The sequence below is a fragment of the Ambystoma mexicanum genome, chromosome 1q (assembly GCF_040938575.1).
Source record: "Ambystoma mexicanum isolate Mex_15411 chromosome 1q, UKY_AmexF1_1, whole genome shotgun sequence".
NCBI classification, from domain to species: domain Eukaryota; kingdom Metazoa; phylum Chordata; class Amphibia; order Caudata; family Ambystomatidae; genus Ambystoma; species Ambystoma mexicanum.
The window spans coordinates 537,739,801-537,767,147 of NC_090922.1; the positions used below are offsets into that span (position 1 = coordinate 537,739,801).

Genomic DNA, 27,347 nt, shown 5'->3' on the forward strand with positions numbered 1-27,347 from the left:
AATGGAAGGAGGGATCTGATCTGAACGGGTTGGGCGATGTGTTCCACAGTTTGGTGGCTAGTACTGGGAAGCTAGTCCCGCCCACTTTTTGAAGCTTAAACCTAGGGAGGGCGGGGCAATTGACATGTGCAGATCTTTGAGGTCGGGTGGAAGTATAGGGTGTGAATCGGCTAGCCAGATCGGTGGGGGCCTGATTGGATAGGCATTTGTGGGTACGGGCAAGTGTGTTTAGGGCGATTCTTTGAGCTACTGAGAGCCAACGCAAGTTACGTCTAGTATCAGATATGCGCTGACCCCCTAGGAATGTTGAGGGCTGACCTAATGGCATTGTTCTGAGTAACCTGAAGTTTGTTTAGGTTACGTTGGGGCATGCCTAGGTAGTCCCTAGGTTGCAATAGTCAATCTTCGACATAATGAGTATTCTAGCTAGGATAGTACAATTGGCAGTAGTGAGGAAGGGAAAGCAAGGGGTGATGAGTTAGCACATGTAGGCGGATGCAGAGCTAACAGCATTGGTTTGTCTGGAGAGTGATAGGGTAGAGTCGAGGTAGATACCTAGTGTTTTAGTGTTGTTCAATACCTTGATGGTGTTGCCGTCGATGGTGAACGATTTGAATGCAGAGTCGAGTTTATTAAGTCGATAATTAGAACCTAGGATGAGGAGCTCGGTATTATCATTGTTGAGGCATCGCTCATGTTGTGCCACCCACGCCTGAATGACAAGGTAGACATTATTTAGTGATTTGGTGTCTGCTGTGTGGTCCCCTGTGATAGGGATGAGTATCTGAGTGTCATCAGCATAATTGGTGTAGCTGACACCCAGATAGTCAAGAATATCAGAGAGGTTTAGTAAACACATTGTAAAGTGTCGGTGAGATGCAGGATCCTTGAGGAACGCGCATATGACAGGTGAAGGTTCAGCAGAGGCTACGGGGGGGGAAAACCTGCATAGATCTATTAGCAAAGAAGGATCTAATCCAGGAAGTTGCCGAATCCGAGAAGTGGGCAGCTGATTTGAGATGCTGGCAGAGAATTTGGTGGTTGACCAGATCAAAGGTTGCTGATAGATCTAGTAAAGGCAGGAGTGATTGATTGTTTATTTGTATAGCGCATATACACAATGTGTTTTAAAGTGCTTAAAGGCAGGGAAGGGAACATGGGATAATACATGACATTCTTACAAGTCCTTGATACATTCAGAATATAAAAAATAACTATATCATAATCAGCCTAGCGACATTTCAGATCGTGCAAGCGCAAGTAACATAAAGGTAGATTGGGGGTGGGAGGGAGAAGGAGACGGACAAGCGGTTACATTACTATGCCTAATGACAATTGTTGTAGTGCTGGAAATTAACAAGAGGAGGGAAGGGTTGACGAGGTGTTGAAGTAAGGGAGAAGGATAAGAACAAAACAAGCTGTTATCAACGCGTCAGATAAAGCTGGGGGGTGGGTGGGAGGGAAGAACAAGGAGGGAAAAGGGTGGGGGACAGACAAGCTGCTATCACAAGTCAAGATGGAATGATAGAGTAAGCGCTATTAAAAAATGAAAGTGAGGGGGGGGCAAGGGAAAGAGACAGACAGATGGCTACATTACTATGCCTGACGGCAATTGAGGTAATGCCAGAATGCGGCAAAAAGGGGGGGGGGGGGGAGTGTGAAGGGGTAGGATGGGAAAGAGGGAGCAGGAGAAAAGCAAAGTAACAAAGCAGGGGGCAAGGGAGGAGGGTAGGGGGCACAAACAAACAGCAAGGGGGTATGGGGGAGGGGGAACAAAAACAAGCAGCAAGGGGGGGGCTTGGGGTGGGAGGGGAAGAAAAACAAAGTAATAAGACAGGGGGCAAGGTAGGAGGGTAGGGGGTACAAACGAACAGCATGGGGGATGGGCTAGTTTCCCTTGGTCTTTTAGGTCTACGATTTTGGGTTTTCAGGTCGATGAGGGCAGTTTTGGTGCCATGCCGAGGGCGGAAGCCAGATTGCCTAAGGCCAGGGAGTTTGTTTCCAAGTACTCCTGGTTCTGTAGGTAGGCAGCATGGTCCAGTATTTTGAGCAAGAATGGTACTGTTGTGATGGGTCTGTAATTGGTGGGTATGCTCGGGTCAAGGGTAGGTTGTTTTAAGGAGGGGAATGACCCATGCGTCTTTAAGGTTATATGGGACAATGCCTGTTTTGAAAGAAGAATTTATGAAGGCAGTGATAAACAGGGCAAGTTTATAAGTAGCCTCCTTGATAATGGGGGCTGGGCAGGTGTTGCCTTGGCAGTTAGAGGGTTTGAGTTTGTAGAGGAGGTTTTCAGCTTCTGTAATGGTTAGTGGTGAGTAAGTGAAGGGTGTGTGTGAGTGAGTGAGGGGGTGGTGGTGGTGGTCGATGTACGTGCGGGATGGTTGAACAGGTGGTCGGTCTGCATACAGCTTTGTTTAGCATTGACTTTAGCTTGGAGAGTGGCAATTTTGCCAAGGAGTGCATTTTGAACGTTTAAGCACCAAGTGCTGTCCTTGGTGGAGGTGTCGGGAGGGGTAACTGGGATTCGAGTTCTTTCAGGATCTTGAAGAGCTCTCTGGTGTTGGACTCTGCTTGCAGAATGCGTTGGTTGTATGTGTGTTTTTTTGCTTAAAAAATAGCTGCTTTATAGTTGAGGGACGCTATAGCGAGGCAATCCTTGTTGGAATCAGATGGATGATTTTTTCAGCGGGCTTCAGCAGCTCGTTTTTCTTTACGCAATATTCTCAACTGTGGTGTGAACCACAAATTGAAGTGAGGTTGTTTAGGTTTCCTTAGCCTAAGGGGGGGGGCAGTAGTGTTCATGGCATGGAGCATACTATGATTGTAGGTATTGAGAAGAACAGTGGGGTCTGTGCATAAAGATGACACATGGCTCAAAATAGGAAGTATGAGTGGGAGTAGCTTTACTATTGTTATCTCCCTTTTTGTTTCTAGTGAGAATAGGGAGGCCAATGCCTTGGTTGTGACATTGATCATTAGCTTTAATGTTGAAGGTGATCAGGTGGTGGTCTGTCCATGCGCAGGGTGTGTTGGACTGTAGATTGATGCTGCAATTTATGTTGACTAGCCAATCTAGGGTTCTCTCCATGACATGGGTAGGTTCCTGTATGCTGTGAGAGAAACACCATTACTGTAGTAGTGCTATAAAAAAGGGGACGTAAGGACCTATTGCCCAGGCATCCTTATAAACTGGCCAGTCATTGCCCGAAAAAAGAGTTGCAGTATCAAGGGAAGTGAAACACACTTCACTTGCCAGAGAAAAGCAAGAAAGTCAGAAAACCAACTTGGTAGCACATATTCTGGTGGTCCCAAAGAATGAGGCTATAAAAAACATTTCCTAATACAGAATGTGTAGAAATACAAGTAAAATGTTTATTTAACTTGGCAGCGGGTTGTGTACAAAACACCTTCTGTCAACATCAAAACCAAGCATAGAAAGGGTGAGGACTCATTTCAGTGCATGCCACCGAGATTCTGTACTTTGTGATCTCAGTATTAATTTGCGTTCTGCTTGCTTATTTGCATAATTATGGTTGCTTCAGTGCCATTTGCTACTCCTGCTGCTAATGAACGGAGGAAAAGGCAGAACAAGAACTGATTGTTGTACTGGCACATGTGCATTCCACAACTGTCAAAGCATCTAGATCCTGTTCTGCCGCATGTACATGCAAAGGTGCTGAGGTATTGCTAAGTAGAATCCCATAATTTTCAGGTTGACTCTTGGGAGGTGCCGGGGAGATGGGGGAAAGAAAACTAGGGCCTCTAGAAAAGGCGAAGACCATCCATATAGCAACAAAATTATCATGACTGATGTAAGGGTACAGAAGTATGAGACTGACACGGTGGTGCCATGTTTGTTGGCAAAAACCTCTATTATAAAAGTAAAGAAAAGGAAAAACATAGTTTGCCCTAGGACTGAGGGGTTGCCGTACCACAACTAAAACACTGTCTGTGTCAAGATGTCTTCAAACGTACATTTTCCACCGTCCTTTGTCCAAACCCTTGTTTTGCATAAATTAACTTTGGGTCTCACCCTGAGTTAAAAGGGCAATCCAGACGTGGACCCCTTGCTCACTGTTCTTAGAGAGGCGCAGCTTCACCTCACTGATGATGCCCAACAAGGCTGAAACACGTGTATGGGGTTGCTGTTGGTACTCTTGTTCAGAGGAGAATTGCATAGTATTTCGGTGCTGGGCTGCCCCTGGGCAGGACAAAGACTGATATGCAGGGACATTTCTTCTCTGTGAAAGGGACAGTGAGCTAAAGACCTGGTAGAGTCTCTCCCAGGGGTTACTCGCCCAAGAACAGGTCATTGGGCTGTGTTCGTGCTGGTAGAGAGATTCCCAGACGAATCTTAAGAAAGGGCTGTATTGAGGTGCTAAGGGCACCGTCAGGTATTCGTCTTTTAAATCTAGACGCGCTAGCCAATCGTTCCTTCTGAGACGATCCGCTAGGAGATGGAGTGCCTCCATCTTGAAGTGTCTGTAAACTAACCAGCTGTTCAGCTCTTTTAAATTGATGACTGGTCTTACCTTGCCCTTGCAGTGGACCAGAAACATGTTGCGCAGGAATCCCGCTGTGTGCGGCTGCGCTTTCTCCATGGCCTGCTTGTGCGCAAGCGCTTGAATTTCTGTATCCAACAACATAGTCTCTTCTTGCGAGCTGTGCATGCGCGGCGGGGGGGCTTTGATGCACTGGAGTCTCTAAGAACTCTAGATGGAAACCTTGTACGGTTTGTAAAATCCACGCGTCTGCTGATAGCTCGCGCGGATTGTGCATAAAAAGCAAGGTTCGCCCTCCTACTGGGCGGTACATCGCTATGCGCTCTCACCTGTGGTATTGTTCTGATGTTTGCAGTATCCTCTGCAAGCCCTGAATCCTCTACTTCTGTTAGGAAAGAAGGCATCTTGCTAATGCGTTTCCCAGTATTGGGCTCTCGGACCCTGGGGCCTTCTGTTTGAATTGTATCGGCCAGTCGAGCGGCCTCTATATCGACTGGCCCCTGCAAAAACCCTTTCGGGGAAGACTTTTCTTATCGATGCCTGTGCTTTCTCAAATGCAGTATAAGTACCCACAAACTTGTTCATCTCCTTTATGAACGTGTCTCCAAAGAGCAGCCCTTGAGCTCCCTCACCCGCTTCATAGAAAGCCAGGACTCCGAGTTTATTGTCTAACTTTAATAGCATTGATCTGCGTCTCTCGGCTAAAATTGTGCTGTTCGTGTTCCCTAGCATGCATACGGCCCTCTGGGCCCAGCTCGCTAAAATGAATGGATCTACAGGTGCACCTGTGTCGTTGGACCTCTGCCAGGTCCATGATCTTTTCGATGGGCCCCGTCAGGTCTAGGATCTTGTCCTGGCATGACCTCCTGGCACGGTCCATAACTTTCCTGGCGTCCTTTCCTGCCTTAGTTACAAAGGTAACCATTTTAGGGTCCAGATCCGGGGTATCTGTTACTTTCCCAGTAAGCTCTGGCCAAGGGCACTCGGCCCTGAGGCAGAACCTGGTTTCTTTTTCTAGTGGCTTACATATTTTCTGAGACATGTACAGAGCCCCTCTTGGTGACGAGGTCCACTCCGTGGAACTAGGGTGTCTAGTAGTATCCGGCTCAAACATATTGGATATGTCCTCTTCCTCTGGGGTACTCTCCACCATGCTGGCTTTATTCTCGCAGGTTGTTTTGCTTTGCGATCTTATGCTCTCTTTACCTAGATTACTGTTGTCATCCTCTTGCTCCTCTTCCTGGTCAAACTCCTCAAAGGATGAAAGAGTGTTAACTATGTTTTTCACCCCTGGGCTAGGGGGTATGAGGCTGATTTTGATACAAAAGCCTTTAAAAGCCTCTTAAAGGCATCAGCTGCCTCCTGGGGCTTTTCTTTCTTCCCCATAGATGAGCCCGGGGGATGGGGGGTAGAACATTGTTTTCTCTTCTGCCCGAATTTACTCCCCCCTTGTGGTGTTTTCCAAAGGCTTATTAATGGAGGTGCCCTCATCTGGGTCGTCTTGTAAGCCAGCTCTGGTGCCCAATATGTTCTCCAGGACCTGTAGTCTGTCCTGCAGTGGTTGCACTCTCTGAGCCAATGCTCTCACAAGGGAGTCTCCCAATACTCTTTTGAAACTGTGGGAGTGGTCCATCTCCTCCTCCTGCAGTACTTGCTCCTGATCACTGTTCTCACTCCAGTCCTCTTCTCACCTGTCACAGGCCATAATTGTGGTATATGTAGAGGGAAGTACTGCTGTAGACCTTAATTGTCTGTCAAACCGACCTGGTTGAGCAATCCACCGCTGTAAAGGTCGAGTGTTTTAAAATTCCGTTTTTTCTTCTTTTTTTCAAATACTTAATCTGCCTCTGATCTACTCATGAAACGCTGTGAAATCGCTCCGTCTAAGAGCTTGTATGCTCCAGAGGGCTGCCAACATTCTCCCGTTCGTTTTTTGGAACATTGGAGAGGTAGGCATTGATTACGTATGCGCACGTTGTTAGAAACGGTGTGTCACCGGCACAGTCACCCGAGCAGGCTGCCCTCAGTGAACCCCATACTTAATATTGTAAATCTCTTAATTTACGGCCGGAGCCTAATGCGAGAGATATCGCTCGCGGCTCGGTCGTATTCATAAAGCAATGAAAGGAATTCTGAAATATCACAAACAAACGTGCGATTCTGCTAAAGGTAATCCTGCACGCCTTTGCTAAAGGTAATTACGCTGCACGCTTCACAGAAGCTGATATTGAGTATCATATTAAAAGTACTGTGTGCGCTAGGCACACTCTGAATGATATAAACTTGTATTCATTTATCACGCTTATAGAAGCCAAAAGGGGTACTTGGCTGTCATTAGCAGCAAATAAGAAGAGGAAAGGACCTAGAACTGGGATTTGTATCAGCACGGGAGTCCTCATTGGGCAGCAGGACTGAGGCTACGGACTACAAGCTGCTAGGTTTCATAGGAGCTGTAGTTTGGTCACTCCTTTTGATCATCTTTTTTTGTTAGTTTGTTTTTATGCCAGTTAGGCACTGTCAAACTGTTTGAAAAGAAAAAAAAAAAGAAAAGTGAAAGATTTAAAAAGCTGTTGTTAAGCAGTAATAAAGGAGATTAAGAATAATGCTCGCCTCCGGTCTTCTCATAGAATTAAATGTATCAGCTAACAGGCACGCCCTGTGTCGACGCCCATTTTCGAGTTTCGAAAAACAAACTGTAATACTCTGCAGCTTCCACTAGATGTCGGCCTATGCACAGCATGTGAATCTAAGCAGATACAAGCATCAGAAATATGATTACAGTGAATAATGTATCCCATATCAGCTAGCACCAACTGAATCCCTCTAGGGACAAGATAAGTGTATGGCCTCTTGACACCTAACTGCAGAGAGTTACATTTGCAGCATTTGAAATTACCTCAGTAATTTAGAATTGTAAAAGAACCCTAAAACTCTGGTGACCAATTTACAGGTTTAGGGGCAGAACTATTTAATGAGCACTTTGGGGGGAGGGGGGGAGTTGGGGGAAGGGTTTCATAACCATTGCTTCCTAGGATTGCATTGGGGATCTCCAGGTCCAGAGCAGCTGTCCATCACTCAAGATGTAATCCCACTAAATTAGGGGATTTCCACTAATTGGGTATTTAAGGCTTGACCATTCTCCATCCAGAAAGCTAGTAAGCAGATTGGAAACAAACGTTTCCTGATTGGGGAGCAGAAGAAGCAATCCTGTTCCTGTTATTCTTATAACAGGCCCCATCATAAACAGCGGAGTTGCGTTCGTTTAGAAACGAAGGAGTCCAATAAGTTGCTTGGGTAGCTCTATCTGAATTGAAAATTTTCTTAACTGTTATTTAGCTTTTCGCTAGCTTTATTCCATCTTGGAATTATATTCTAACATTTCATAGATTGGACTAAATGCCTTTGCATTGATTTGCTTGATTTTGCATTGAAGGTTTGCATTTTCGGATTGCATTTGGATTGTTGCATCTTTCTGGTATATCTCTGAGAATGAGTGTTTTATTTACCTTTGGGTTGTGTGGGAAACCTGATGGTATCCTCACAACTTCTCCCCTTGGACCCTCTTCTCACGTGGCCTGGGAAAGGCCATCATCTTTGGATCCTGACCCTGGTGGAGGAGAAGCGGGGAGGATGACTGGGGTGGGGGGTCCTTGGGGATTGGGGTAGAGAATATCTGCAGGTGAGACATGGTGTTCCCCTTTTCCTATTGAGTCAACATTGCCCTCCCCCTGCCCTTTGTAGGCTAATCTCCCCGCATTTTACATAATTCAACCCTCAATCGTACTCTGACGAGGAAGGGACAACTAGGAGTACTAAACACTAGACAGGCACTACACTACTCTAGTACTGGGACAAGGAATATGCCTGCAGAGTACTGTGAGGGTCAGGCATGTCCCTTTAATTGTGGTCAGGCAGGTCTTCTTAGGGCTCCACACCTGCGGCCTGTCAAGGGGCTGCAGTTGGATGAAAAGGGGCCAGTGCAGCAGATCTGAGAGCAAGGAGGAGGCTTGTGTTGAAGGAGCCAGCATGGGTCCGTGCTTCAGAAGAGGCAGCCTTGGTAGGACCAGACGAGGAGCCAGCACGCCGGCATACAACCCAGAACTCTTATACAGCCCATTGCCAGGGGGCCGTATAAGCATTGCGAGTGTCTGGGAGTCTCCGTAGGCAGTGCTCACCAGAGAGAGCACCCCGAGGAAGGGACACTGTTCTTCCGGAAAGCACCATTCCGGTTGCCGGCGTGCAAAGAGAGACAATAGGCAGACGAGCAGAGTGCGAGAAGGCGACTGTCGGGGACGATGCGTGCACACCTAGGTGATACTGTGAAGATGGTATAAATATCGATTGAATGAAACTTTATAAGATAAACGGGAACTTTAAATAAACCATGTAAAACCGATATTTAGTGAATCTAGAATCAAATGGAACATTGAAGCAAACAGAACCACTGCATAGTGAATTCCGCAATTACAATTAAACAGTATGAATGCTTCTTGAACACCAAACTGATTGAAACATTGAAGTGAAGCTTTCTAAATGCTGATTTAAATAAACCAAGCAAATAAAGGGAAAGTTCCAAATGCCCAAGTGAAATCAGAATACAGAAAATGGTACAAGGGTGACAAGGCTGTAAGAAGCTAAGTGTGATGAAAACACCTTTCATTGAACTTTTATGATTGAATGCAGAGTGATAAGGCTAAAGACTGGAGTAGATGTGTGGCAAAGCCAAGAAGCTGAACAGGGAAAAGCCAGAGAATTGTGAAACTACACATCAAAGCCAAGAGTCGGGGATCCTGGTTGCTTGACCTGTAATGGTGGACTGTTCGGTCTGACAACTGCGCCTAGACCAGGGAGCCCTACATGTTGAAACCACAAAATTACTGTGGCACTGAAGATAGTCTTGGGAAGGGAACCATGAGACTTGAGGAGCTTCATTGTGTGGTCTTGGGAACGAAACCTCAAGACCTTTTTGCTTTCTGTGAACTGTGTATTTGAAACTTGGGGAAGGAAAGCCTCAAGACCTTTTTGTTTCCAAAGAACTATGTTGCTTGGAACTTAGGGAAGGAAACCCTGAGGACTGATTTTGAACGATATCACCTTATACTTAAGAAAGGTAACATTCATGAGACTTTCTTATACTTGGGGAACGGGAACTGAAAGAAATCTGAGCTGGAAGAGGCTCAGAACTTTGAGTTGAACATTATTTCATTTAGGTTTAATATCCCTACACATTCGTTAGCTTTAGTTGTGAGGGCAAGTATAGGCTTTGGACACAGACAGACTTTTAAGTTGAACTCTTTGACTTGGACTTTACTTGGTTTCATTCAGGTAGGGAAATCCCTCCTTTGATTAGGGCAAGTTAGGCCTTCCACCATCCTGACCTCTGATTTTAATAAAGTATTTTAAATTGAACCTTCTGTGTCTTACTTCATGATTCCTTCTCAGTGGTTACACTGAAAGAGATTCTTTGGTTATTAATTGCATTTACCTCAGCAGTTAGCATCTCTCTAGCATTGAGAGAAGAAACACATTGTTTTGATTCAGTTCATCTTTGATAGCAAGCAGCATTTGTATTTTGGCAGATATCCAGATGTTTGCTTTTATATTGGTTTCATCTTGACACTTCAAAGAGAAGGTTATGCTAAGCCTTTTTGAGCTATATGAAGGCAGCAGTTATGATATGTTTGTAACTATGAGAATGTTTTTTAATTACAACACCCGCTCATGTGAATTGTGATTATATGTTGTGAAAGAATAGTTACACTGTGGCATTGAAGAAGTAAGCTTAAGCAATATAGCATTATTATGTTTTAATCAAATATTTTCAATTACATTTTATTGGTCCATGCATTCATTTTGACTCCAGGTTAAATGCTAGAAATGTTAAGCCTATAGACCTATATGCTATGCCATTTATTCTGTTTGGATTTCTGTTTTTTTCTGCTCATACAAGGCACAATATATGAGGTTCCACTTTAAGGATTTTGTTATAGACTGACAGATTCCTATTAGGGTTGAATGTGCTTACACTTAAGGTGGGAGAGGAGGGAATACGTTCTACAATCGTTCTTATGAGATGCTAAACTACCTACATCCATGTACTCACAATTAAATTGTTGCAAGCACGGAAAGGGTTATATCAATAATACACAGCGGTGACGTCTGTCAAGTTTTGTGTCATAACCTGTCCTCCGGTCTAATTTTAGAGAAGGTGCTAGGGCCTTCTTACACAGAGTGGAGGTGGGAGTATTCCCATATTCCCCGTAAGCGCCAGCACACTTTAGCTAACCAGCATTTCCAAGGGATATACGCAACAACCAATAGTCAATCTCCAGCAAATATACTGTGTATTCTGGTTCCTATATGTATTCCGCATTGCTCCATCCTTCCTCCTCATCATAGCACTGAATTGCTGATAATCATAGAGTTCAGTAGCACTCTTCTTTGTCTCAGTATTCTGTTGGGTCTTAGTTTCCTCAATTCTACACAGATGAAGGTGTGGGGGACCACATACTGAGTGGGGTGAAAGGAAGGAGGGGACTAGAATGGAGAAGGAGGATACTGCGTTCTCCCAAGGCGATCGTCACTGGTCCCATGGAGGGATACCCTCCCCATAAGATCCACCTGCTGATTACCACCCCCAGGAGGACTATCTGGTAGCGACCTCACTTCCCTGTCCTCATGGGAAGCGGCTTCCGCCATGGAAGCAGTGACAATACCCTGGGATCCGTCGCACTGAGTAAATGGATAATTTTCTCACAGTCCGTACCTCTGATTTATAGTGTGGTCATATGTTTAATGTCTTTGGTTACACACTGTCCCCTCCCTGCCACACATGTTTGAAATTATTGATTTTATTTGTGTCTTGTCTGTTTTGCTTTAGGTCAGGCCCCCCTACTGGCAACGGGACATGTGGGGCTATCACCGATCCCCAGCCCGCAGGTTACTCCAGTGTGTACTAACCAGGTCATTGCTGCCATTTACCCCAACACTGGAACCCCTGGCACCACCACGCTGACGGTAGCCGGACAGCCTATGACTCAGAATTTGCTCTACACTGCTGCCAGTACTACACCTGCCACCATCCTACCAAAAGTCATCACATCCACCACACAGGTCATTCCCTCACCATTGAATCCAGGTGCTCCGACTGTGGCATCTGCATGCTCTGGGGCAGCCGGCATCGTTTTCTCTGGCTGTGCTGTATCACAGGTGCCAGTATCTGCAGCCTGTCATTCAGGACAGTTCACATCAGTAACAGGTATGGAATGGCTGGAAACAGTGAAACACAAATCGATTAAAGTGTTTTGGCACTATTGCTGCACTGTTGGTGTGTTAATGCTGTGATGGCAGTGATTTGGGCTACTTGTGTAATGCTGGGGCATTAGCACCCCCCTGTGTATTGCTGCTTATGTGCAAAACTAAAGTTGTTTGTGCAGTGATGAGGAATTTGTACATTAAGTGCATGTTAGCATGGGGTATGAAACGGCTGAAGTTATTAGTGCAGTGTCTAGGCGTTAATTAAGTTATGGGCAATGCAGTGTGTGTAGGTGTCCATGCTAGATTCTTCATACCTATGGACAGCAGTAGTGTACTTTACTGCGCGTTACTCCAGCATTGAAGTGAAAAGGTTTTAAGGGAAGTGATGTGCAATGCTTTCTATTTATTCAGTGATAGCAGTATTGGGGCGTTGATGTGTATTGTTGTGGCTATACCGGTTATGTGCAGCATGGCGGATGTGTTGTATATGAATGTACATTGTATGTAATGCAGGTGTTATAGCTGGCTCTCCAGGGGATATTGGTTCTTTGTGCTCCATTGCAAATGATGTTGGTGCAATGAGCTGCAGTGCACTTTATAGGTGTAGTCTAAGGGACACTGCTACATGTAGCAGCAGTGTCATTGACATTGTAAAGGATGTAATTTGAAGAGTTGTGGTTCAATGGGCTGCAGTGTACTAGACACCGGTGCATATTGCTGCACTGCAGACTCAATGGGCTGCGGCACAACTGATGTCTATTAAGGCAGTTTTTGTACCACCCTCTATTGAATATGCTACAACTAACCCTAGAGGAAAGGCATAAACACCTGAAAAGGAATGGAAGCCAAACCTCTCGTAAACATGGGTATCCTGCTCAGAGTAACAAGACTTAACTCTCAGGTAGGCGTTAGTAGGTCGGCACACAGGTACATTTAGTCTACACACAAGAAATCCAGAAAATACACCCCACTGATCTACTGAAAAATATATACTTTAATAAAGTCCCACACATAATAAATACTATTGCCCAGCATGGTGTCTGGCATGGATTCACATGCTCATGAATGTTGTGTCGTCGGGCTGGGAATCCTCGGTAAAAAAGAGAACCAGTCTTGCTTTAAAAGCTTGAAAACTGCCTTTCTCCCCTTATCCAGTAACGGAAGACTGGGTCATACTGCACCCATCCAATGACGACCGTCCACGCAAGCCCTTCCCCTGGCGGCCATCTTCAGATTTTTACCACATGTTTCGGTGCACGGAGTCCCTGCACTTTGCGCTTAGTGCTATTTTCAAAACCTTTCGATGAAATATTCGATTTTGACCAAATCTTTCTCCTTCACTGACAATTGGTTGGTACTAGCAGCCGGGACACGTTCCCAGTGAAGATCGATCACTACACCATCAGATCTTAGTTTTCCAGTTCAGAAGGCCTACTTGAGGCCTAGTTCATACCTCGCCATGTCGGAAGAGGCAAGAGGAGTCTGTTCAGGCTCTGCTCCAGATGTGGCTTCTGGAACATCTACATGGAGGATTGGCACACAATGTGCCTCTATTGTCTGCATCCGGACCACGAGGAGGACCGGTGCCACATGTACTGAGCGCTCCCCGCCAAGACGAAGCAGGACTGCAACCACAGGTTGGTGGCATGGCTAACGGAAGAAAGGGCCCCATGCACGGCCTCAGAGCACGCACAGACCCCCCTCCAGGTCTGTAAGACCTGTGGAGCGTTCTCCCACGATGAATAGGTGAAGATCGGCTGAGGATGTCCCTTCGCAAGAGTCCCAGAGAAAGACCAAACACCACTCTGCAGATCCGACACAGGCCGACGCAGGGAAACATTCCCATAAAGAAGGCACTCCGAGGTCGTTGTCAATGCCTCAGTCTTCATCTTAGCCAGCGGCGACGCCGTCAGCGCTTCATAAGTGAAAAGCCCCTGTCTGCGACATCTACATCGACCATGGCTGCAATGACCAGGACCCCGTCAACAACTGTCCCAAATGACAATCAAGACCATGTCGACGGCTGCCCCATCGACCATGGTAAAATCCAAAAAATCGGTTAGGGTTACATTGCTTCCATCGCTATGACCGCCCCAGCCATGACTACTGCCACCTCGACCACGACTACCGAGTCAGTGAGTGCCCCTGTCGTTTCTTCTTTCCTGAAGGAGTTGGGAAGATCAAGGGAGCTGTTGGCGCTGACACATTTTCTCCCCAGGCCCAGCTCGGGCGCAAGGGAGCAAATCCAGGCACAGTGATCTACACAAGCTTGGACGATGAGTCTTTGCAGGAAGGTGATGGAGCAGATCAGGAAGGGCACAGCTCGGTGGTTGAGGAGTCCTCCCCTCCCTTCTGAGAGACAGACTAACCTCCTACCCCGGCAAGAAGCACTAGTCCTCAGGCAGTGCCACCAAGTCGCACTACTCTTCCATCAACATCAGCACTGGTAATCTCTCAGCAGGTCCCCAGGGACATGCCCTGGATATCCTAACTGCCCTGCATACTCTGGTGACAGACACACAGCAGTGGCATTCCGGCCCCAGTGGTGAGCAAACCAGGTGCATCTCCCCCACCCCCCGAGAGCTCGGCACATGCATCCCAGGCGCCCTCCCACACCCAGGACGCCAACTCTGGCTCCAGCTGTGCCTGTGGGGGATCCGATCCATACAGATACTGGGACGGGCACAGATTCAGGCACCACGGACGAGTTTGACGACTTTATACCAGCAGGCGGAGAACCATCGGGTGCAAATGAGCCCCCCCACAGCATCCCATCCTGTAAGGTGGGTTCCTACCACTCTGTGCTTTCCAGGGCATCTACCCTCTTCAACTTGGTGCCTGAAGAAAATAGGAAGGAGTGTTTTCTTTCCCAAAGACACACTTCAGCCAGGATGACGGCGACATCATCCCTCTGTTGGACGAGGTTTAGGATGGAGGCCGGGAGCTCATGAACACCTCAAGTTCTAAACCAGCTAAACTGGACAGGCTTGAGAAAAAATATAGGGTGTCTGACCCAGCCCCTTAATGCCTCAGATTGCAGCCGTTCCAGGAATGGGTCATCTCCAAGGCAGCCAGTAAGCGGTCCGCAAACCCGTCTTCTAAATCCATGGCCCCCGCACCCGACCAAGAGGGGGAAAAAGCTGGACGCAATGGGCAAGCAGATTATTTATACTGCTGCATCGACAGTGAAGCCCGGAAACGCCCTGGCCTTCCTGGCCCGTTATGACATGAGTTGTGGATCAAGCTGGGCCCGATCCTAGAATTCTTTGACAAGACCGAAGCTTTAGCCCTGTTTCAGGAAGGCGAGGTGGCTTCAGACAACGTCATCACAGTAGCGATGGATGTCGCAGACTCAGGTTCATGCCAAATGGGAAACAGAGTTTGAAACGCGCCTTGAAACACTTGTGTATAGGCGCGTTACAAATGCCTTATCATATCATATCATATCAGAGTTGCCCTCAGAGGCCAGGGCTGGCTAAAATCCACTAATTTCCAAGCAGAAGAGTCCAAGCCAAGGTGTTGCATATGCCCTTTGGATGGGGATAACCTATTTGGCAAAGTAGTGAACGATACGATGCAGGCGATTAAGAAGGACGCCGAGAAGGTAAGATCACTGGGAGTCTTGCAGCAGTGACGGTCCTCGTTCTTTCGATCCTCTAGGGGGAGGCTTGGCAGGTGCTATAAGGGCTACGCATCCACCTCGTACCCTCAACCCTCCCACTCCAGAGGCCTACATGGGCTGGACATTTTTCTTCAAGGACCCACCCTAGAATTTGAACACAGGTGCCCTTGCATTCCACCTGTAGCCAGGAGGGAGCTACACAGAGACCAGCTGCTCCGAGAAGTACAAGCCATGTTAAAAAAAAAAAGGGGGGGGCATAGAGCCTGTTCCTCTGCATCTCCGGGGCTCTGGCGTGTACTCCAGATAGTTTGTGGTCCGAAAGAAATCGGGAGGGTGGCGTCAGATCTTGGACTTGCGACTCCTCAAAAAATACCTGAAGTCCCAAAAGTTCAGGATGGTAACATTGCAACAAGTGCTCGGCCAGCTGGAGGAAGGGGGATTTCCTTGTGGCGCTGGACCTGGATGACGCCTATTTCCAAGTCCCCATACATCCAAAACATCGGCAGTGCTTGCGCTTTGTTGTTTTGGGACTTCATTTTCAATTCAAGGATCTGCCTTTCGGCCTCAAGTCGACCCCAAGAGTGTTCACAAAATGTCTGGCCGCAGTGGCGGCGCACCTACGTCTATTCCGTACCTAGATTAGTGGCTCGTCAGGTCCCCTTCCCAGACCCTGACGGTGCAACACACCAGGGAGACCATACCCCTTCTGACTGGGCTCAAATTCTTCCATCAACTTTCTGAAGTCCTGCGTGATGCCATCGCAGAGCGCTCTGTTCCTGCACATGGTTGATCAATGGATCACTTTAATTTGTCAAACTGTCCATTTAGCAATCCTGGGTTTGAAGGGATTTTTCTCTTGCTTCCTTTTCACTTTCCTCTCCCTCTTCCATTTTTTGAAATCATCATGCATGTTATGGGTGTATTGTAGCCCGCCGTGTAGTTGCCTGTGGACGAATAATTCTAATTTTGTGAATTTTGCGTCACAGCACAAACTAGCCATTTTCACCACTTTCCATCCACTTCGTCCTGATGAGGCTGGTCTGCAAATCATCTTGAGGACCCTTGGTAAAGCCGAAACTCGAGTCGAGGAAGACCCTGGATACATATAGAAGAAGTAGAGATCTTGTAATAATATAAGTAATGGTTACACATCCCGTATGCAGTAACACCAAAATAGTGCCATTTGCAGACAACTTTGAGGTCCTATGTATCAAGTTTGCTTAATTATGTACAACTTTATATGATTTTAATGTGCTTTCTTTTTTGATTATGATTGGTTAAAATTCAGTTTGAGGTGAATTGTTGTTACTTTCAATTTTTTTTAATAATAATAAAGACCAGAATAAAATAATGTTTTGTTTTATACCCATTGAAAAATAGATTGTTTTAAAAAATGTTATACGTGGCTAAAGGGCATTGTATTTTGTGTTACTCTTACGTCCCGGCCCCTTTCCTCCATACTGCATGGGGCGTCCCTTCCAAGGGAAGGGAAACAGAACCTTTTTCACCAGAAAAAAACCTTCTTCCCCTTTAAATTTAGAGGCGTGCAGCGGTGTGGCCCTGGGAGCATGCACTGCCCTGACTCTGCCCTCCGGCGTCACACCTCAGTCCCCTTTTACGTGTCGACGGTAACGGGCCGAATTCACCAGCGTTCCTGGGTTTGGCTTCGGCCGTGTAATTCCACGTGCGGATACTTCTTCTCTTCTGTCTTTTTTGTCTTTTATCATTCAGGTACTCGGTCCTCCGGCATCACGCTCCTCCCCTGCACATGGCGACTTCTATGCGACGGGCTCTTCCCGACTAAAGACCCCCATGCCCTCTACCTATGGTGCCTTGGCACAGACCACGGCTGGCAAGCTTGTACCGCGTGTGACGTGCTTTCCTCGAGGTCTCTGAAGAACAGACTAGCCAGGTGGACGGAGCTCTTCAGAGATCGCTTCCAAAGGACCTGAAGGACTTTGTCTATCATCGATCCAGGCCCAAGGTAGGGCTGCTATTTTCCAGGGCACCCCGCATGGTAGACTCCTTACCAAGGAATCGCCCGCGCAGAAGGGACCGCTCCGGTCCTTTTTACCAGCACAAGTACCAAGGCTGAATCAGCTACCAGCCGCCAGGCTGAGGGGGGGTCAAAAGATCCTCCCGGTGACAGTGCTGAGGGACCTGAAGGTTCTTTTACCGGTTCTTCACCCGAGGGGCTGAGCCCTAGTACCAGCAACATGTCTAAGGGGGCGCCTATACGCAGTTCTACCGGCAGATCCGCCGGGGGTGAAATGCCTACCGAGCTTCGGCCTGAGGAACAGGGTAGGCCCCATGATCCACACTCAAGAGTCCTGGTCGGGGTGGGCCCAGTGAGCTGAGCAACATGATGCAGGCACGTGGAAGGCAGCTCGACAAAATGACTGCCGTGCCAGAATTCCAGAAATCCGGCCGACGCCGCTCCAAGGTGGAGGATCAAGTGTCAAGGTGGGACTGGTGTCAACCAGGTATGTGGCCTACAACTTACCCTTCCTTTGCGCAAGGCAGGTTCCCGCTGCGTCCATATGGGCATGGCAAGCAACGGCTCCAGCAGCCACTCGCTACCCCGTCAATATCGCCTACCACCAATCCGGCCTGCGAGGACAGGTTCTTTGAACTGTTCCTTGGGTACATGAAATCTCCTCGGATGGGGGACACCCTCGGGTACTCCATCGGGGAGGTGCTCCCCCCTATGGCTCCGGCACCACAGGCTCTGGTGCATACGCCCTGGCCACAGTTCAGCCTCATGTCCAGGCGGTTCCGCACATCCTCAGCCTCCGGCTCTGTTCTCCACACCGCAGCCACCGGCTCCCAACTCCCCTCCTCCGGTCCCTGACCAACAGGACCTGCAGGCGGACAAAGATGAGGAGGAGGACCCCGACAAGCCATCTTCAGTCAAAGCCTTCCACGAACGTCTGGCAGAGTACTTGGGCCTTCCTCAAACCGAGGTCGAGCAACCAACAGCATGGGTCCTAGCAGAAGGACGTTGTTGCCTTGGCCAAGAGGATTTACTCATGCCCCACTCAGTCCAGCTAGTGAACAAATGCCTGGACACCAAGTACTGGCAGATGGAGGGGGATGCACTCTTGCTATCTTCCCATCCTCACCCGCACTCCTCGGTGATCGCTGCAGTATCACTATACTCCAGGCCTGTCATCCTCCGCCTCCTCATCTGCAGCGCTGCTAGGCAAGGAGGAGATGATCTTGGAGGCATACGGTGAGAAGCTGTATTCCAACGCGTCCTTGCACTTTTGTCAAGCCAACGTGAATGCCATGCTGGCAGCCGTTAAACAGAGGCTCTGGCGGGAAATTGCAGATTTTCTCCAGAACCTTTTGGCGCAGAGCCGATCACGATTCAAGGCGGGATTGGCAGAGGCCAAGATGGTGGCGCAGGACATCATGGAGTCCAGTGTGGCCCAAATTGACACCTCTAGCATTGCCACGGATATGAGAAGAACGGCCTGGCTCCCTGCTACATAATTCAACCCGGATGGCCGGGATCGCATCTTAGATCTTCCGTTTGAAGGGGGTAACCTTTTCCACTCCACAACGGACGAGGAGCTGGACATAAAGAAAAACAGCTCACAAACGGTCAAGTCTTTATCCATCTTGACAGTGACCACGCCCAAAACGTACACCCAGTCACAGCAGCACTCAAACAAGGGCCGTACATAGGGAGGGTTCCGCGGCTTCCAAGAGCGGAGATCCAAGCAGCCGGACCGTCTAAACTTTGGCACAAACACCAAAAAGGGTGGGTGGGAGTAAGGGCTCTTTCCAGTCCCCCTCCTCTGCAACAGCCTCAGAGGGAAAGAAGGCATGACACGCCCCTACAGGTCCACGTGTCTCCAGTGAGTGGCGGGCTTGCTCTCCATGCACATTCCTGGTGCCAGAATTTCACGGACCCCTGGATCTTCTCTGTAGTCTCCACAGGGTACAGCCTCCCTGTCCCAGCCTCTCTTCCCTCCCTCCCCTCCACTCCCACAGGTTGGGACAGCAACTCTTTTGGCAGAGATCTGGTTGCTAGTCCATAGCCAGGCAGTGGAGGAAGTCCCAGCCTCCCAGCGAGGCTTGGGCTTCTACTCGAGGATTTTCTGCCATTCAGAAGAACCACCAGGCAGGCCCGAGAGTTGTGCTGGACCTTTCCACCCTCAACCTCTCCCTACCTATACAAAAATTCAAGATGTTTACACCAGCTTTGATAGCGGAGACATTGTGCAAGGGAGACTGGATGTGCTCCTTGGATCAGAAGGACGCGTACCTACACGTCCCGATCTGGCAGCCTCATTGTTCCTTTCTACAGTTCAGGATCATGGGCTACCATTTCCAATACAAGGTGCTTCCTTTCGGCCTCAACTCGGCCCCCAGGCTCTTTACCAGGCTGATGAACACTGTGGCGGCTCTCCTCAGGTTGCAGGGCCACCACCTCTACCCATACCTCGACGACTGGCTCGTCAGGGCGACATCGTCGGAAGCAGTGCACCATACTTCCCATACTCTTATGAACACGCTACACGAGCTAGGTTTTTCATTCAACCTCAAGAAGTCGCAGCTGCAGCCCACGCAGAGACTGACCTTCTTGGGTCTCATTTGGGACACATGCTCCAAGAGTTTTTCCTTCGGAGGACAAGATCACAGCCTTCAAGAGGACCACCGCACACTTCCTCAGCAGAAAGGTGAACTTGGCCTGGTGGTATCAATACCTACTGGGTCTCATGGCAGCAGTCCTCCTGGCCGTCCCCCACACGAGGCTCACAATGAGGAGGATACAGCTGCACTTTGCAGCGTCTTGGAACCCGGACCGAGACTCAGTCAGAGATGATCAACGTTCCTCCATCACTTCACCCGGACCTCACATGGTGGTCCAGGGATTGTAACCTTCGGCTGGGCAAGCCTTTCCGCAACCTACCCCGCAGGTCACCATCACCACAGACTCCTCTCTCGAGGGTTGGGGGGGGCCACTCTGGACAACCACTGCGTCAATGGCACCTGGACCCGGCAGGAGCAGGAATACCACATCAATTGGCTGGAACTGAAGGCAATCTGGCTGGCGTTCAGTCTTCCTTCCATTTATCGAGGGCAAGGTCGTTTTCATTCAGACAGACAACTTGACAAGCAGGGAGGTACCAGATCTCCCCTACCCCCCACTGTGCAGGCTTGCAGTCAGCTTGTGGGAATGGGCCCTGGAGAACATCATCTACCTCACGGCTGTCCACCTGCCGGGCGAATCAAACCTGGAGGCAGACGGGCTCAGCAGATCAGGGCCGGAAGTGCCTACTGTTCGCTTCCTGGCAGGGTCAGGGCCCTGGCTCCCTGGGCGATGCATTCCAGATTCAGTGGGACGGAATGACAGCATACGCCTTCCGGCCCACTCCACTGATACACAGGGTGATGTGCAAGATCAAGGAATCTCGCCACCTCAGCATCATTCTGATAGCACCGTGGTGGTCGGCCAGGCCATGGTTCTCAGAGCTCTTCAGCCTCTCGGAGAGGGCGCCCATTCGTCCTCCCAACGGGCCCAGCACATCCTCTGGCCCAGCAGCGGGGCAGGGGCATCCACCCTATGCCAAAGAAACTAGCCCTCACAGCGTGGTCCCTGAACAGGTAACGCTAGGTCACCTCAGCCTCTCCCAGGCTAATCTAGAGATCATACAGGGTGCGAGGAGCAGGTCTACCAGGGCCCAGTATAAGAGCAAGCGGACCAGGATCTGCCAGTGGGCAGACTATAAGGGTATCAACCCCCTTGCACGTGCTCTCCTTCTCGACGCACCTCGCCCATTCAGGCATGTAGGTGACCACTTGCTGCACTTACTTGGCAGCCATTGAGGCTTACAGAAACTCTGAGGAGAAAATCTTCTCTTCCAAACCGATTGTCGGGAAACATTTAACAGGACTCGCCAGGCTCTACCCAGGCTCTACCCGCCCATCAAGAGGCCTCACCCCGTGTGGGACCTCAACATAGTCCTGGGTGCCCTGGCGCATAAACCATTTGAACCAAAGGTGTCCGCGGACATCACGCTGGTCACCATTAAGACAGCCTTGCTAGTCGGCCTCACCTCGGCTCGCAGAATCAGCGAAATCCAGGCGCTAGTTGCTACAGGGCCATATAACATATATATACTACGTTTCACAGGGATAAAGTAGTCCTGCGGACACACCCAACATTCTTGCCCAAGGTGCCTTCCGCATTCCATCAGAACGTGGAAATTGTGCCACCTACGTTTTTTGCTGAGCCCAAGGACGAGGCACAGAGTGTTCTGCACTGCCTTGATTTCAGACTTGTCCTGAAATTCTACTTGGACAGGAGCAAGGGCTTCCGCAAGTTGGAAGCACTTTTTGTCACCTTCGGCGGATCGAGACCTGGGTAGCAGGCCTCCATACACAGGGTGATGTGCAAGATCAAGGAATCTCGCCACCTCAGCATCATTCTGTTACACCGTGGTGGCCGGCCAGGCCATGGTTCTCGGAGCTGTTCAGCCTCTGAGAGGGCACCCATTCGTCCTCCCAACGGGCCCAGCACATCTTCTGGCACAGCAGGGGGGCAGGGGCATCCACCCTACGCCACAGAAACTAGCCCTCACAGCGTGGTCCCTGAACAGGTAACACTAGGTCACCTCAGCCTCTCCCAGGCTAATCTAGAGATCCATAGCCCGTTGAATGGTCTGATACACAGGGTGCCACCTAGCGCCCCTACACCATAGATACCGCCTAGACACCTTTCAATGGACATCCTCTCGACCATCCACACGCTGGTGTCTGAGATACAGAGGAGGATGCCAACGACCCAGCTGCCCACTCCTCCCACAGCGCCATTGCCTGCCACCCCGTTGACACTGGGGGAGCCGCCGGCCAAGAAGAGGAAGAGGCACCCTGCACCTCCATGCCACCCATCGCCCCCCCTCTCCAACACCCCTCTCCCTCCAAGGGAGAGTGAGTTGGAGACGGCGACAACGGGCACGGATGACAACGGTGGGATGGACCTCCCATCACCTCCACCTAGAGCCTCTTCGACGGACATGGTGCGATCTTTCTATGTGATGATCGCCGGAGCATCACAGCTTTTCCGGCTCCTGCTGGAGGAGAAGGAAGGCTTCTTATAGCCGTGCTGGGAGGATGAGTTTTGGGATGAAGGGCTGGCTCTACTGAAGTACCCTGCTACAGCCCCAGCGAAGAGAGACCGGCTGGAGAAGTACAGGGTGCCGGACTATGCACCCAAGTGCTTACGGTCTCAGCTGTCGCCGGACTTGGTGGTCTCAGCGGCCGCCAGGAAGAAATTGTCGGGCTCGGCTGCCTCCTCTTCCTCCACCCCTCGGGACAACAAGGGGAAGAAGTTGAATTCGATGGGTTGAAAGGTTATCTAGTCGGCGGCGGCGATAGTCAAGGCTCCCAATGCCCTTGCGATCGTGGCCAGATACAACCGGGAGCTGTGGTTTAAGTTGGCTCCGCTGCTGGACTCCCTCCCCGATGACGAGCTGATTGAGGCTTCTGAGATCCTTCAAGAAGGCGAGATGGCGTCGGACCTCGCCATCAGAGTTGCCGTGGACATAGCGAACACGGGTTTCCGCCATATCGGAAATGGAGTTTGTCTTAGCTGTTGTGGCTTTCTCAAGGCCACCAACTTTAGACAGGAGGTCCAGACAAGGGTTTCGGACATGCCCTTTGACGGGGACTACTTGTTCGGGAAGGCTGTGGATGAACCCTCCAGGCCATCAAGACGGACACAGAGACGGCACATGCCCTAGGCATCTTACAACAATGACGACTGTCCTTTCGTTCCTCAGGAGGGAAGTCTATCCGCTCTTTGAAGTGTTTCGGGGGCGGGGAGGAGACTCGTCCTATTACCGCCAGCCCTCCCATTCTTTGACCCAGGAAGCCAACAGGGATCGCTCCAAAGCATTTGGCACCAGACATCGTCCTCCGGGTCCGTAAACTGGCGCGTCGACATCCAAGCAAGATAGAACCGGCTAGGACGTCGGTCCCCCACGCATGCACCCCGGTGGGACGCCGGCTGGCGAACTTCGTCGGCATGTTGGAGACCATCTCCTCCGACAGATGTGTCTTGGACGCTCTCACTCCCACGAACACACCTTAGAATTCCAAGGGGAAGTGTCCGAGAATACCACTGCTGGCCTGGCAGGAAAACCACATCCCTCAGCTGCTGCTGGAGGTTCGGTTCATGTTCTAAAAGGGGGCGATAGAGCTGGTTCCACAGCGACTCGGGGGCTCTAGAGTATACTCAAGGTACTTCCTCATAAGAAAGAAGACCTGGTCCTGGAGGCCCATTCTCGACCTACAATGGCTAAACAAATAAAGTCCCAGAAGTTCAAGATGGTCATACTGCAGCACATGCTCGGCCAGCTGGAGGAGGGGGACTTTGTCGTTGTTGGATCAGGAGGACGCATACTTTCACGTCCCCATACACAAAAGACACTGCAAGTTTCTGCGCTTCGTCGTTCAGGGGAAGCATCATCAGTTCAAGGCCCTTCTGTTCGGGCTGAAATCGGCACCCAGACTCTTTACCAAGTGCTAGGCGCCAGTGACGGCCCATCTGAGATTGCAAGGGATCCACGTTTACCCCTACCTGGATGACCGGCTCATCCGGGCCAATTCAAGGGTCATCGCCGTCGAACATAAGAAGCGGACTGTCTGTTTTATGACGGATCTGGGGTTCTCATTGAACTATGCAAAGTCCTGCTTAACTCCATCGCAGGATGCTCTGTTCCTGGGATCCAATCTCAACACAGTGTCATGCCTGGCGTCACCGTCTGAGGAAAGGATATCGGCCGTACTGGGGAAGGTGCAATGACTGTTGGCACTGAAGATTGGCACGGTGAGGAACATCAAGTCGCTCCTCGGCATTGTCATTGTGCATTTACCTGATACGGCTCTGCAGGCTATGGATGCGGCTGCTGCAGGAGTTCTTCTACGCCCGTTGGGTCCAGGTGTCCGGAAGCTTCCAGGACAGGATCGCGCTCAACGAGGATTTCCGACGAGCGATCAGATGGTGGGGCGCATGCTCAAATATCACCGGAGGCACGGATTTCCAGAGCCCCCCCGTACCAGAAGACGATTACTGCGGATGCGTCTCTGGAAGGTTGGGGAGCCCACACTGGACGTCTTCACGCCAGAAGCCTGTGGCTGCCGGAAGAGAAGACGCTACACATAAACGTACTGGAACTACTGGCAGTGTTTTGGGCCCTCAAGTCGTTTCTGCAGCCACTCAAGGGCAAAGTGGTGAGGGTCTTCATGGACAATACCACCACAATGTTTTACATCCGGAAACAAGGGGGCACCAGATCACTGGCTCTCTCCAAGGAGGCGCAGGACTTGTGGCACTGGGCCGTCACCCAGGGGATGTTACTCATTCCATTCCACCTCGCAGGAGTAAATAACAGTCGCTGACTCTCTCAGCAGGGAGCTACAATCTTGCCACGAGTGGGAGCTTCGGCAGGACCAAGTGGACAACCTCTTCGACAAATGGGGCAACCCCCAGATCGATCTGTTTGCGACGGCGACCAAGTATCGGCGTTTCGCCAGCAGGTTTCCCCAGCATGGGGGATGTATTCTCATTCCCCTGGGATGGCCTGTTTCTGTATGTGTTCCCTCCGTTGCCGTTGCTTCTTCGAGTCCTCAATCAACTCAGACGGTGCCGGTGCAGGATGATACTTGTTGCACCAGCGTGGCCGAGGCAGATCTGGTACCCAGACTGTGTCAGCGTCCCCTCCGGTCAAGCTGCCAGTGGTCGCAGATCTTCTCACCAGGGAAGGAGGCGCAATTCTGCACCACGACCCAGGATCGCTGAACCTGAAGGCCTGGCTCCTGCAGCATTAGAATTCGGGGGTTACGTTCTTCCAGCGGACTGCTGGGAGGTACTCACCAAGGCCAGGGCGTCATCTACTTTGAAATGCTACGCACACAAATGGAAGAGATTTGCTATTTTGTGCCGTTCTCAGATGATGGACACGCTGAGGGTCAAGGCCCCTCAGGTACTGTCATATTTGCTGCTGTTGGCGAAATCGGGGCTCGCTCACGCCTCCATCAAGTTTCATCTGGCGGATATCTCCCGCTACACCAGATCCCCAGGATCACCCTCATTGTGGTCGCACCAGTTGGTCAAGGAATTTATCAGGGGACTTCTCCGCTCGTTCCCGCCGGTGAAGGCTCTGACCTCGGTGTGTGAGCTCAATGTTGTACTTACTAGTCTCGTGGGAGCCCCGTTCGAGCCTATGCATTCTGTTCCACTTAAGTTTCTTTTGTGTGAAGATGGCTTTTCTCTGGGCCATCACTGTTAGGCAGAAACCTGTGCAGTTCCCTCTGGGACCACTGCAAAAGATTTAAGACTACAGGTGTTCGGCAGTAAACCCACTTGGTAGCAGTCTGTACCACACAGATTCTCTTGGTAGCTGTGGCTGAGCAGTCAGACTTCCCTCAAGAAGAGTTAGGCAGTATACAGAGTATTCACAATCGGTCAAAAGAACATAGTAGAACAAGTAAACACTGACCAGAGCTTGGTGTAAAAGAGATAATTATTTATTTAAAACCACATCTAGTAAAACACACAGGCACTAATGTTAAGCAGTTCAAAAACACGGTCACTAAAAGATATACACTCCCTTAAAAGAAAATTAGACGATTCTTAAGTAAAGCCCCACTTATTTTCAGACAGCGGTGAGCGCTTGACGCAGATGGCACTCTAATAATTCGTTTTAAAAAGGGAGAGAAAAGCAGACATAAATTGAAACAGATCCCAACACTTTCACAAGAACACAACAAGAGAGGAAGGCAAAGTAAAACCGTGAGGTTAGAGTTCACAAGGCCAGATCCACTTTAAGAGGATCAGAGCGAAATGTGTCCAAGGTCACACGGTTGCAGTGCACAAAAGTCTTGAAAAGGTTCAAAAAGAGTTGGACCAAAGAAAGGGACCAGTTAGATGGTCAAGGCGGCCAGCCCAGTCCAGAAGGTTAAGGGATTATTATTACCTTGTAGCAATCTTTAGAAAGGGAGGCCTGGCAGACACGGTACCTTAAAGTGGTGAGAATATTCCAGCGGGGGCAGTTGTTCCTGGCAGTGGATGCAAGTCGGTGCTTCGTCCGGGGGAAGAGAGGATCTCGTCGGGGAGGAAGACGGGAGTCTGTTGCACTGCCAGGGAAGAAACCAGCCGCAGAGTTCTCAGGTAAAAGGAGCGGTCCTTTTATTCGCGGTCCAGTGGCTATCCGGTTGCCGGGGTGCTTGGCACGGGCAATTCGAACCACAAGACGTCCTGGGATGCGAGGAAAAGAAGGTAAACTGGTTGTGCCCACCAGTCAGGGGAAGAAGCCTCTCCAGCCGGGAGATCTTCTCTGTCGTCGGGAAGTGGTGAGTCGGTCCGCAGGGCTCCATCGGTGGTGTCGTCGTGGTAGGTCGGCTCAGCTTCTCCCTCGTCGGATTCTCAGGTCCTGTGGCGACTTCTAAAATTCCAGTCCCAAAATCCCTGCTTTTATGCAGCACACCCCCATTCACTCAGCCTAGCTGTCAATCAAACATGCTAAGTGGTGAGCCGGCCGGCTCACCACTTGGGCCAATCACACAAGAGTGCGACTTGAGTTACCAAGGTAACTCGGTCCAGGGTGCCTAAACCCCCTCCCACGCCCCCTGTGGTACCCAGACACAGTGGCACCACTTTTGGAGGCTTCTGTGGAGAAGCCCGCCAAAAAGTGGAACAAAGGGCTCGACTTGGGTTGGAGTCACAGAAGAGTACACAAACGACATTTTAGAATCGAGTCCTGGCAAAAAATACCAACCGGCGAATTAATACTAAATAAATAAACCGGCGGTATGTTCGAGGCTATGAGAATTAAATAAAGTTGGTAGCCTCGAACAATGGGAAAATCCCATAGGGATATATTTGCGGTCGAATATAAAAAGTAGTATCCACTGCCACCAGCCAAAACTCGATCAGGGAGGACGGAGAC

At 49.7% G+C, this 27,347-nt stretch overlaps 1 protein-coding gene across 5 annotated transcripts in view; it reads left to right on the plus strand.

Moving 5' to 3' along the window:
• Positions 1-27,347, plus strand: part of CIC (capicua transcriptional repressor) — a 2,254,744-nt gene that overhangs the window by 1,442,409 nt on the left and 784,988 nt on the right. For all 5 annotated transcript variants that reach the window (XM_069640957.1, XM_069640955.1, XM_069640959.1 and 2 more), the window contains exon 15: positions 11,386-11,763. In XM_069640957.1, the coding sequence (XP_069497058.1) occupies positions 11,386-11,763 (378 nt within the window). The remainder of the gene's footprint in view (positions 1-11,385; positions 11,764-27,347) is intronic.